This window comes from Notamacropus eugenii, chromosome 3 (genome assembly GCF_028372415.1).
Source record: "Notamacropus eugenii isolate mMacEug1 chromosome 3, mMacEug1.pri_v2, whole genome shotgun sequence".
Classification (NCBI taxonomy): Eukaryota; Metazoa; Chordata; class Mammalia; order Diprotodontia; family Macropodidae; genus Notamacropus; species Notamacropus eugenii.
The window spans coordinates 20,732,137-20,745,356 of record NC_092874.1 but is presented as its reverse complement, the minus strand read 5'-3'; the positions used below and the strand labels follow the sequence as shown (position 1 = coordinate 20,745,356).

Genomic DNA, 13,220 nt, shown 5'->3' with positions numbered 1-13,220 from the left:
CTTAAGGCACTAAATAAGTTCTTATTTATGGCATCACCACCACTTAGGGTTCTAAGCCACCACACGCAGTGAGACAGCAGCCAACAAGTTGACAGAATGTACCAGGTTAAACAATTATCCATTTTCAGTGAATTACTTGTCTGTGTCTGGGGTTGATTCAAAGTCCAAAAACATCTGACTTGGATAACAAACTCAGAGTTAGGAACTCCTATTACCCTCTTTGGAGGCAAAGACACTGTTTTTTTCCTTTCTTGATGTGACTCCTGTCTTTAAACCAACCCCCATCCTACTGGAAGATGAGCATCACACTGTCGGTCACAGATCGGAGATAGTGACTATTGCGGTTCAGAGCCAGCTTGCTAGAGGGGCTCAGTTGGAGGGAGTCTTCCCATTTTGGAAAGATGGAAAGAGCTGAGCCTAGATCAGAGACTTGTGAGCTGTCTTTGGTCCTGTGCACTGGTACAGCCCTTATGGATGGATCCTTCCCCTCCTCTATCCTCCCATCCTCAGTCCCAGGAAGGGCAGTTATGGAGTGGCAATAAGACACTGTTAGCACAAGAAGTAGCAACAGCCACAAGCAGTCACCGGACGGCAAGATTTCCTGGAACCCAGCATGAAAAGAGTAGCAAAGGCTCACTGTATTTACAAATGTTCTGAACCAGCAGTGTCAGAATCAGACAGAAATCAGGACACCTGCAGTGGCATATTGACTTAGAAAACCACAAATCAATATTATCTATGTTGCATTGTGTTTTTGTTTACTTTGTTAAATATTTCCCAATTATATTTTCATCTGGTTTTACACTGGAGAATTTTGCAGTCACAATGGTGAGTGTGACGACCTTTGCAAAACAAGGTTGCTACTGGAAAGGATGGAGCCACATACTTAAGTCTCCTGGATAGAGAAGGATCAATTTCTTGGACAATTTTTTATTTCCTTAATAGTTTAGGGACCTAGTTGTTTTGGAGATAAAATGGAAGAGTTCCTATGTAATGCCACACTCTTGGAGAAAAAATGGACTTCACTCTCTGAGGGTTGTCATGGGTTATCTGTACGTGTAGGTCCATTGGGAAGTATGGTGAAGTCTCTAGCTTGCAAAATGAAGTTGTAATAAATGTGCTCTAATGACCTTTCTAGTTCTAAATGCATATCCCCTGTGGTCCAAACTAACTCTCTCTGTCCCTGGACAGTGCCCTGCCTAGAACCTTGTGTAATGTCTGCAATCATATTAATGTGGTTTAAAGCACTGAACTAGGTCCTCCACTCCCACCACTCATCATATGTCCTTGCCATCCAAGTCAGTTCAACCAACACAGGAGCTTTGAAGTTCGTCTGACTTTGCTCTCCCATTTTATAGAGGGGGAAGCTAAGTCGCACAGACAGAAGGTGACCTAAGTTAGGAAGTGAATTTTCACTGAACTCACAGAGGGAAATACACCACAGAGATTGCATAATTGAACATTTAACATAATTGAAACATTTAAAGGCAAATACTTTAAAAATAAGTTTATTGTAATTAAACAATATAAAATCTGACAGATGTTTTATAACATTCTTGCAAAAGAAGTAAACCCCTGACCCCCACCCCACCCTGTCTTGTCTCAACTGATATACAGGATGAACTTGTTCAGAGCCATGACAACAACAACAAAAAAATAATCAGCTTTTATTTGGTTGAAAAACTCCAAAACTTTTATGTTCTAGATCAAGTTCAGTAAAAGAGACTAATGGAGAGAAATCAACACACTGTATCTTTTAAGTTTATCCCCTGTTCTATTTGACATTCTGAAAGGCAGGACTGCCTCCAAATGGGAGACCACCTGTGATGCTAAAAAGTTCACCTATGAAACTGCAGAAGCTGAAGAGCGAAATCCAAGACATGAAGCTGAACAGTTATTTAAAAAATGAAAGCAAGGAAATATTACTATGTACATTTTAGCCTTTGGCATATATTCTACCAAGTCCTTCCCCCTCCCCTTTATATACACTACTCCAACCACTTACTTGTTTACATTTACTTTAGCAACATTTAGCAACTTTTCTCCCGACAGAGATTGTCCATGGCCAATTTCAAAATGAGGTAGATGGGCTGTCTGATGACATCCTACTGAAATTCCCACGTGGGCTACAGGAAACATGCATCAAACCGGCCTGGAAATTGGCACATCAGCTTTCTAGGAGCCAAGGAAGTCTATGACACCATCTTGTGCCTCATCACCTCCTGGGAGACACGAGTCAAAACACGTGTGTACACGGAGGTCTGTGTGGATTTGTGTGCGTGGTAGAATTTGTCGTTAAGAAAAGTGGAACAAAGACTGAACACAGTTCGTAAAAGCATGAAATGTGCTTAGAATAAGGAGGAAAGTCTCCAACTCAATTTTGAGTTTTGTTTTTTCCCAATTTTCTGATAGCTCTAGCTCAGACTTCTTCTGCATCATGTAAAGGGATGACATCAAGGAGAAAGTCAATTGCCCCAGTTTGGAAACGTGACTTTTCCATTGCAGGGGGATGCCTGGCTTCTTTTTAAACCAAGGGGCTGAATGAGAAGAGTGTGGAGGAAGGAATCAATGCATGCTTCAAACATAGTGGATTGATCTATAAAATACTCATTCAAACATGCGCCAGTGTCTTACGAGGTCAGTGAAGGGCTTTCACCATTAAAACATGCAAAAGGACATAAGATGCAGGCACAGTGGGCTGAATATCTGAGAGGATGGAAATCAGCACCTTGGAAGAAGAGAATGCTATGGACCAGCAAAGGGCCCCAACAGAATGGAATAAACCTTAAAATGCCAGTAACGGGCTGGGTTAGGGGAAATGTGTGGCTAGACTACTGATAGGTAAAAACCCTGAGTGGGCAATTAGCAGAATACAGAGGGCCAGTTCAGAGACTGAGCTCACTTCTCAAAAGTGCCTAGCACATGCATGACACATGGATGGGCTGGCAGCAAGCGGAGAGGCGCATCATCCTCTATGGCAGGGGTTCTTAACCTGGGGGCATGAACTTGGTTTTCAACACTTAAATATGCCATTGTATTTATTTCTATATAACTGGCTTTCTTGGAAATCCTATGTATTTTATTTGATGCATTTAGAAAAATTACTCAGAGAAGCAGTCTATAACACACAAAAATTGAGAACCCAAGGTCTCTGGCATCACAATTAATGTCAATTAACTACAACCAATTCTGTATCTCTATAAATAAAATCTGAATGTTACATAGTAATCAAATCAATAATGGATCTTAGTGTCCTTATCTGTAAAAGCAGGGAGTTGGACAAGATAACCTCTAAAGTTTCCTTCCAGCTCATACTTGGTTTAATTAAATTTTAAAATTAAGGACTAATATTGGGGAGAAATTCCCGGCCACTCCAAGTGGCTTTAAGAACTTATGAATAATATTTAAAGGGCCTGCTTTTGATATCTTTCAGAAAGCTACTGAAATCCACTTAACTAACTTGTGTGATGACGTTGTAATTCAGCTCTGTTGCTTAGGAAAGCTGCTGTCTTCTCTCCACAAGCCCCCACTAGTGGGAGTCACAATAGGGTATAAGTATACTCCCAGAAGCTGAAGGTTCCCAAAATGCTTCAGGCAATTCTCTTCCCTGCTTGTGATCCTGTGAAAATTTGATATCTCTTTACCATTTGGTATAGGTCTAATCTTTCCCTCACCAGGAAGTTCTGACCAAAGCTGCTTTCACTTCCATTAACATGGATAAACCTCATTATGGTCTTTGCCTTACGTTTTTCTCCTTTACCACAGAAGATCCTGCATTGAATGCTGGTATTAGAAAACATTCTCTTGAGTTAATGCATGCCAATAATGCGAGTAAAGGCTAATAACCTTTCTGGGAGCTCCCACTTCATAGGAATGTGACCATGACCATGTTTACAGGATTCTGTTATGTGTACACCCTTCAGAGTAACATCTATGGCCCAGGAGAGGACTCGAGCAATTCCTCTGATTTTTGGAAATCCCTTGGAAGAGAGCTGGCAAGAGATATGAGAAAATGAGCTTTAATTTCCTCATCACCCCTTGAATCTTACTACCAGTGGTATTACCCAGGCAATCGAACTTATTTATCAGACATAACTCTGAATGACTTCTGGCTATTTCCAATAATAAAGTCTATCCTTCAAGGACTATCAAGGATGTAAGAATTAGATACAGGTGCTAAAGACTTTGAATATTTCTTGAATTATTTTGTTTTGATGAAACAAGGTATCACTGCCCCAGAACGGTCTCATGATTGTCAAGATGGTGGAATGATGGTCATTAGCCACCACTCTCTTAAACTAACACTTTCAAAATAAGAAAATATAAGCCAAGTCCAAGAAGATGACTGCACTAACCTGAATGTATATGCTGAATGTTTGTGAAAAAATGAATCACAGGACTTAATGAGATCTATTAATCATGTAAACTAGTGAAAGGCAGTCTGGGGAGCTAAGGCTTGGTCAGAGGTCCAAGAAGTGTGGTGGGACAAGGAGAGAAAGGGAACCAGCATATTTGGCTTCTCTCTTTTGGTTAGTGACTTCTCTCTTGCTCTCTAAGGTAGTCACAATAAACAATTACAGAAAATCAATTCTTCCCAATTAAAACTGAGAACTGAATTAATAAAGCCTTATGGATTCCTCTCTCTCTCTCTCTCTCTCTCTCTCTGTATATATATATATATATATATATATATATATATATATATATATATATATATATATATATATATATATATATATATATATATATATATATATATATATATATATATATATATATAAGATAGAAGACAGTCAGCTTCTTTCTTCAGCTGAAGTTAGACTTTGGGGTGTTTCTAAAGATGATTTTTATCTGGGGAGTCCTGAGCCTAAGTTTACCCTCCTTCATGCCGGTGAGGAAAACAGATCACAGGTTTGGAGCTACAAAGGACTTTAGAGATGACTTAGCTCAACCCTCTCCCTTTACACATGAGGAAACTGAGACACTCAGGTGTGGAGTGATTGGCTCCAGGTCACACAGCTAGTGAGTGGCAGACCCAGGGTTTGAACCTAGGTCTTTGGAGCCCTGAAATTCTCTGTACACGCACCACACCATGCTGCCTCTGTGGATGGGGGGTGGGGTCTATTTCCTCCACTTTATAGAACCCAGTAAGGGAAGATGACTGTACTCATGCCCCCAGCAAACTCAATCCGTGGTCTTTGGTGGTTACCTCAAGGCTCCTCCACTCAAAGAACAGTCAGGTGCTCAAAGGCAGCACGCACAAAGTGTCTAAACAGCTCATCCCTGGAAAGGCTGAGCCTCAGCCCGAGCCGCTGAGCAAGCCAGTCCTCGGGGCTCAGCTCCCATGAATGGTGAAGTGAGAACAGACAGCTTCATTAGGGAATGAGGATGGGCTGATATCAGGATGCTTGTGGGAAATGCTTCTGTCTCCTTCATTTCTTCCTATTGCACAAAACAAGCCTCCAAATTCAGCCCTTCTGGCCCATTTGCCTCCCACCAGGCAGGGATGCTCTTGGTGTCGACAGCTGTTGAACCGCATCACTCCAACCCAAAACAAGGAGCGCTTTGGTGCCTGTTGTCTGTTATCCTCACAAAGCCTGCAGCTTCTCTTTTGCATCTTAGTGCTTTACCAGGACCGGACCTGAGTTCCCTTAAACTAAACTGTTTGTTTAGAAAACCCCACCCACCAGCCCCAAGGGGACAATAACCTTTTGTAGGAAGCTTTGGGAGAAAAGGAGAGCACTGCGTGTGTCTTGGGGGAGGCTTGTGTTTCCCTAGGAGGTCTGTCCCACTAGCTGTGAAGTCACTGTCCCAAAGCTGCCTCTGTGATGCTCACGCGGATTGCGGGGCACACTTGCTCGGTAATCATCCTGTGAGAGAGAGAAGGCCTCAGCTTGCTAGCCCTAATGAGAGAACATGCCTCCATTTAGGATGCCCATCCAATCTTGCCCTTCTGAAGATGCAGGGCCTTGTAGAGATGCGGAGGAAGACCCATCTGTTCCTCTGGGTTGATGAAGCAGATGTGTGTGAAAGACCAGGACAAGTGAAGAGGTTCTTCCGCTGGTAGCAGGGGACTGCTCTTAGAAGGGGTTAGGCTGGCCCCAGGCCAACTCTCTCCACCAATGGGTTGAAAGCGAGAAGCTTCTGGTTTCTTAAAGAAGTTAGCACCCTGGTCTGGGAGTCTGGCAAACTGCATTCCAAGCATCGCCTCCATCTGCCTCAGTTTCTTCCACTGTACATGGACATGGTACCTACAGGAGAGAATGCTGGGAAGTCTTGTGTCATGGGGGAGCACTACAAAAAGGTGAGCTGTGATGGCCACCGTGGTTCCTCCCATTTCTTCCTGACTTCCCTCAGACAGGTGATCTTGAGAGGGAGGGGCTGTCCTCCAGGGGTCTCAGCCCCCAGACACACAGAGAATGCTCTGGGCAGAAGCCAAGGGAGCGTCCAGAGAGGTCAATTAGCAGAAATGAACAAAAGGGAATGGCGCCTCGGTTAGGGTCCATTTCCAATCACCTCAAAAGCATTGTTGGTTGACGTCTGGGAGAGGCACAAATGGCTCCCCCGCTCTGACACTAATCCTTGTCAAAGAACTCATGCCTGGTTTGGTCTCAGAGAGGAGGAGAGTGAAAGCTGACCTCCTGGACTTGTGTGGGTTGGTCAGAGCACACGCTGGGGCTCCTAGACTACCTGGTGCCTGAGGAGCCCTCAGAACCTGGACATAGCACCTGGATCCTTACACACACAGATGCGTGGGCCCTGGGAGCTCTAACACAGAAGGGTGGGGGACTCCACCTGTCCCCCACTGTCCTGGGGGTAGGCAGCGAGGAGGGAGAGGGAGAAAAGGAGGAGGCTGATAGAAATGAGCCTTGGAAAGCCAAGATCAGATCCCATGTCATTCCCTAAAGTTGTGAGGAGGCACTGGTCAGACCACTTCATCAGATTCTAGACCATGGGCCTCATACAGGTTGTCCAAGACGTCTAGCTGCTTCTCCATGGCTGGTAGGTAAAGGTTCAGGTCCCTCTGCATCCCGAGGCTGAACGCCTCTTTGTGATGGTCCCCGTCTCTGATGGTCAGTGCCGCCACAAAGTCTTCATAGGATGGAGCTGCCCTTAGCGCTAGCTGGAAGAGAAAACAATGTGAGCATGTGTGCTTCCTGAGACACACTCACACCCACAGACACACTCACACAGAGACACAAACAGACATCCCCCCCACAGACACACTCACACAGAGACACATACAGACACACAAAGACACACACAGAGACACACTCACACCCACAGACACACTCATACAGAGACACATACAGACACACAAAGACACACACAGAGACACACTCACACCCACAGACACACTCATACAGAGACACATACAGACACACACACACCCCCAGAGATACACTCACACAGAGACACATACAGACACACACACACCCCCACAGAGACACATAGACACACACCCCCCACAGACACACTCACACATAGACACATACAGACACACACACCCTCACAGACACACTCACATAGACACATACAAACATATACACACATACAGACACTCACACAGAGACACAGATACACACACAGACACACACACACAGACACACTCACACATAGACACATACAGACACACACACACCCAGACACACTCACATGAAAACATACATACAAACACCTAGAGATATACACATACATATAGACACAGACCCCCCACAGACATGCATACAAAGATATACTCATACTCATGCACACACACATTTACACATGCAGACATATACACAGATATACACACCCACATACAGATACACACACACACAGACCCATACAGAGAGATACATATACAGACATCCCCCCAACAAAGACACACACACACATACTCATACCCACAGACATACTCACACAGAGAGATACATCACTCGTGGCCAGACACACACACACACAGAGGCATACAGGCACACACACAGACATGCATACAGAGAGATGCCGATTCATGCACACATATTCATACACAGATATATATATATATATATATATGATACACACACACACACAAACACACTCTCTACAGGACAATTTTTTTCCTCTCTCTTCTCTTTTCCCTGATGTATAAATCCACATTTTATGTTTAGGAAGGGAAAATCAGGGATCTGAGGATTCCCATAAGGAAGAAAGCAAGGATGAGAGCCCCCACTCCCCTCCTCCAGGCTCCTTTATCCTCTCTGCTCTTACTTTGCATCTTGGAGAGAATCCCATCCAAACCAAGGGTTGTTAGCCTTTCTGATGCCATGAACTCTTTCCCCCTGCCCCCCACTGTGGTGAGGCTGGTAAAGTCCAAGGTTTCCTTCTCATAAGAGTTTTAAATATATCAAATAAAATGAATCAGATTACAAAGGAAATCAATTATATTGAAATATAGTTATCAAAAGATGGAGGAAACCCCCTCCCCCCAGGGTAAGACCCCTGGATTTCACCCATTTCTGACATCTGAAGACAGGACAGGCAGCTGCTGAGGGTCCCTTCTGGCTCTCAGTTTCTGTGATTCTGAGATCTCTAAAATCCTGTCCCTTCCCATGACAAGGCTGGGAATTCTAGGACTGGGAAGGCCAGGAATGGTCATCAGTGACTTCACAGATTAGAACTGGAAGGAACTTTAGTCATGACACAGTCCAGTCCTCTCCTTTTACACATGAGAAAACTAAGGCCCAGAGCCATGAGGAAGACTGTCCAGGGTTATACAGTCAGGAAGTTGGATCCAATTCTTTTGCTGCCAAATTCCACCATCCTTCCACTGTGATGCAGACCCTCCCAGCTATGTGACAATTCTGGATGTATTAAGAGCTATGACAAAAACACAGGCAGTACTTGCATCCCAGGCATTTGGAGCCAGAAGGTACTACTTGGACCCCAAGGGGCAAGTGTATCCACTTTAGGGGGAGTCTGTGAAATTGGACGGGAAAAATTCTGTCTTGATTTCCACAGGCTTGGTTTCCAATGCAATCCTGTGTATTTTATGCTTTTAGAAACATGATCTGATTAGAATCATGTTTGTCAGAATCATGTTTCTAAACCCAAGGGGTCTAGTCCATTCACAGGGGTGAGAGTGCCCATCCCACTTCACATAGGTAATGTCCAAGACAGGATTTGAGCACAGGTCCCAACTCCAAACTCAGGGCTCTTTCCAGCCAGTCAGGGTGCCTCCAGGGCTATTAGTGAGGTTCAAATGACATAATGCTTGGAGGGCCAGAGATTTAAAGCTTGAAAGGGACCTTGGAGACCACCAAGTTCAGCTCATGGAGAGAGAGGTCTAGGTAGAATTCGAATTCAGGTCTTCTGGACTCCAAGTACAAAGCTCAGTCACCTAGCTATCTCATATTTTACAAAGTCCTTGGTTAGAACTGAACCAGTAATCTGAGAATACAAGGTGATGCTAAAGTGCTCCATATGTGGGTGATAATTACCAGAGATAATTACAAAATTAGTTTTGTTAACATTCAGAGGATTATAGATCTATGCTGGAAGGCCCATCAAAGCCATGGAGTCTAATCAAGGCCATGGAGTCCAATGCCTTCATTTTAAAGATGAGGAACCTGAGGCAGATGGGTCACGCAGCTATTAAGTGTCTGAGGCAGGATTTGAACCTGGGTCTTTCTGGCCCCAAGTCCACTCCTCTGTGACCCTAATGCCTTTGGCTTCTCCATGGCCTCTTCTCATATGGCCTCCCCTTCTACTAAGGTTATTTATGATGCTTGAATCAATTCACCTCTGTTAGTAACAAGAAAGTGTCCATGCCAATAGAGCCCAAGAGATCACCTATCCAGCCAGGACAGAGTCACCAGGGAGTGGCCGCCATCTTTGGTTCTTGTGAATGGTTCTATCAGGTCCCTGTTAGTGAGGTGGCCCTCGGGAAAGGTCCAGGAAGATGCCCAGGTGCCTCTGTGGCTTCCCCCAACTCTGCCCCCTTCTCTTCAGCCTGGATAGACCAGTTGGCCAAAGAGAAGACAGATGGGCAAGGCTGGAGCCCAGAGGAAAGAGCCTCCAGGCAGTGAGGTGTCAAGGGGTGGGCATTCTGAATGCTCTAGGACAACAGGGAACAGTCTTACAGAGGAGACTGAGGACAGGGAGGCTAAGTGGCCTTACCAGAGGACAACAACCATAGAGCTACAAGGGACTTCAGAGGCCACTGTACAGATAATGAGACCAAGGCCCAGGGTGATGCTGCGTGTGGCAGATACCACCTCGAGCAAAAAGATTTTTTAACAATATCTAAAACCAAGGTAACATTTTTTGGGGGGAGGGTGCCGGTAAGGTGGTGGGAGTCAGGGAGGGGGTCCCCATGTGACCAGACATGGGTCTGGCCCACACCTGGGGGAGATGGAGGCACCCAGGCACCCCCACCAAAAAAAAAGTTACCTAGAGGTTAAGTGACTTGCCCAAAGTCACACAGATTTGAGCCCAGGGCTTCTGACTCTCCCTTCCTCTGTATTTTGGGGAAATGATCAGACTGTAGGATTTCGGAGTTAGGTGGGCACTTAGAGATCTGGTCCAGATGATCTGCTTCCCCTCCCCAGGCCTCAGTTTCCCCATCTGTAAAATAAGGGGGTTGGGCCCGACAGCCGCCAAGGTCTCTGCCAGGTCTTGATTTAGGATCCCCCAACCAAGACACAGAGGGGCTGTGGTCTGGGGCAGCCCCCCACCCACCAGACCCCGGCTTCTACAGCCCCTGATGGATCCTGCTCGGTAAGCCTAGCGCCCACAGCAGACGGTAAAATGACTGACCACTTACTGCAAAGACGCCTCGAACCACCCATCCGTGGTGCTGCCGCAACGTCTTGCCATAGGCGTTGTCTTTAAAATAGAAACACAAACAACTCCATGAGAAACTCTCCCTCAAGATTCTACACGCATGTGCATGTGTGTGTATGGAGAAACAAAAACAGTGTTTTCTCATATGTGAAGAATCCAAAGCCCCCAGGGAAATGAGATGCCCTGACGTGGCAGGTGACGTCTACACTGAGAGAGCAGCGAGGCCTCTGACCAAGGCACCCACCTCTGACGGAAGGAGGCAGGCCAGGAGGGCTCATGGAGCGGGACAAAGATCAGGCTAAATAAAACCAGAGCAGATCAGAGCAAGAAAACAACCCGGGGGTGGGGGAGGGGAGTCTCAAGAAAAACCCAGACCCAAAACAGTACTCTGCAAACTGGAAACAGATAAGAACAAAAGTTACCAATATCGCTGCCTATTACTTATTTCTCAAGGTAAAAATGATGAAACACAGTGGGACTCTGATGAAGAGCGATTTCACAGGCCTTGCTCCTCTCCGCTGAGAGGCGGTGGACTCCTGGTGCGGAGCGAGGCGTACACTGTCAGCCACAGTTAAGGTCTTCACTTTCCTTGAATGACTGGACTTTCCTTTTTAAAATAAGGATGAGTTCTACTGGAGGGAAGAGACTACCTTCTCCCTACTTTTGGCTCCCCAGAAAGTAGAACAGTGCTTGGCACACAGTGAGGGGATAAGGCAAGATGCATTTATGAATCTCATCACTTTACAGAGAGTACTGCAGGTGTTTGTGAACTGACAAGAATGGGGGAGGGTGGAAATGTTTAAACTGTGAAAGGTGGGAGCAGGATCTGGAAATATAAGGGGAGAGAGAGATGCGAAGGCGGTCTTGGGCCACCTTGAGTGAGCCACAGCAGCTGGTCAGGCTGGAGGTCAATGTCTGGTGTCCAATCAGTTTTTCAGTGAAGAAAGTTCTAGAAGTGGCCCCTCCACTCTGACCCCCCAGCACTGGTTCTTCTTCTGTCTGGGTGGGTTCTTCAGAGTGGGACAGCCCCCACCAAGACACTGCTGACCTCAGCTTTGCTGATGTTTCCCTGACATGGATGGGTCCCACTGATGGAGGAACAGGGGCCTGGGCTTTCCAGATGATCAAGCAAGATTCAAAAGTAGGTGACATTTGGGAGACATAGGCAGGAAAATGCCAAGGAATCTCTTCCTCTTTCACTTGGCACGATTTTTTAAAACAATTACATTTTGAGCTAACACCGAATAAAACAATTTTTCCTATATACTGCAAAATTAAAAGGAAGTTTTGCCCATGGAACTGGGAATTCTTCTGGAGATCTTGCCTTTCCTGTGTATAACAAATTCAATATGGAACTTTCCAAGCTGCCCTACTTCTCCATCATCTCTCCTGACTCGCCTTCTGTTCTCTCCTCCTCTTTCCAAACTTAAGCATCAACTAAGTCGAGCACTTCCAGATACTCTGTAGACAAGAGGAGAACGTTGTACAGGAAACCGACTCTTTCACCTTTTGTGTTTTTCTTCTGAAGTCTTACATACATTCAACATGGAGCCTTCAAAGCTGTCCTGAGTCTGTCTTCTGGCCTGCCTTGCACTACAGCATGCTGCCACTCACTAATTTCTATCTGGGACAAAAAAGGGATCTCCTTATGGCAGGTGGGGGACATTGGTGAGGCCTTCTTACAGGAGCAGGCTCTGCCTTGAGTGCCAGGATTGTGAGTGGTTACCCTGGGGACACCAATATTTCAATTCTGATCTCTGCAGACTGGGTGGAAGGAGCTGGCATTTCCAGGACTAAGGAGCACATCTGGAGGGTGGGGGGCCCTGCTGGCTCCACATTTCAGCAAGAGTATCAGTAAGGTGGAGGACATGGAGAGGTCAATCAGCATGATGAAGGGGTTCAAGTTTTAGTCATGGCTGAAGGAAGTGGGGATGTGTGACCTGAAGAGAGAGGGACAGTCCTTGGGACAGCAGGACTTTTCAAGGGCATCCTGCTAACTGGATCAGAAAACCAGAAATGAAGGCCTTTGCTCCTTGAAACAAGATGAAAACTTAACCCGCTTCCAAATCTAGGGAAGTCCTGAGGCAGTTCTTGGCCTGGGCTCTCTGAAGTCGCCTTGATTTTGTTAATATTCAGAGGAATGGAATGGCACCAGATTCACCATCCTGGACAAAAGCCTCCAACAGTGACAGGGCTACTCCTCAACCCCTGAAACAGTCTAGCATCGCGGAGCTGGAAGGGCCCTCGGAGGCCAGATAGGGCATGGGAGGGAAAGGAGACTAGGTGACCCAGGTCCAAGAGAGGCCCTTTGAGGCCTGAGCTAGCATGCTCTCACCCACCTCCATCCCATCTCCATGGCCACAGAGAGTCTGCCATCCATGCAAACAATCCCTTCATTGCCTCTTTTAATCTGC

General features: G+C 45.8%; 1 protein-coding gene across 2 annotated transcripts in view; it reads right to left on the bottom strand.

The window, feature by feature from the left end:
- Window positions 1–6,883: 6,883 nt before the first annotated feature.
- The window catches only part of PLEKHA8 (pleckstrin homology domain containing A8), a 43,718-nt gene continuing 37,381 nt past the window's right edge, over window positions 6,884–13,220 (bottom strand). The window contains exons 13-14 of one of the 2 annotated variants that reach the window (XM_072651046.1): window positions 10,780–10,848; window positions 6,884–7,123 (exon numbers count right to left, since the gene is read on the bottom strand). In XM_072651046.1, the coding sequence (XP_072507147.1) occupies window positions 7,095–7,123; window positions 10,780–10,848 (98 nt within the window). In that variant the 3' untranslated portion in view covers window positions 6,884–7,094. The remainder of the gene's footprint in view (window positions 7,124–10,779; window positions 10,849–13,220) is intronic. The other variant, XM_072651045.1, reaches the window with a different exon arrangement.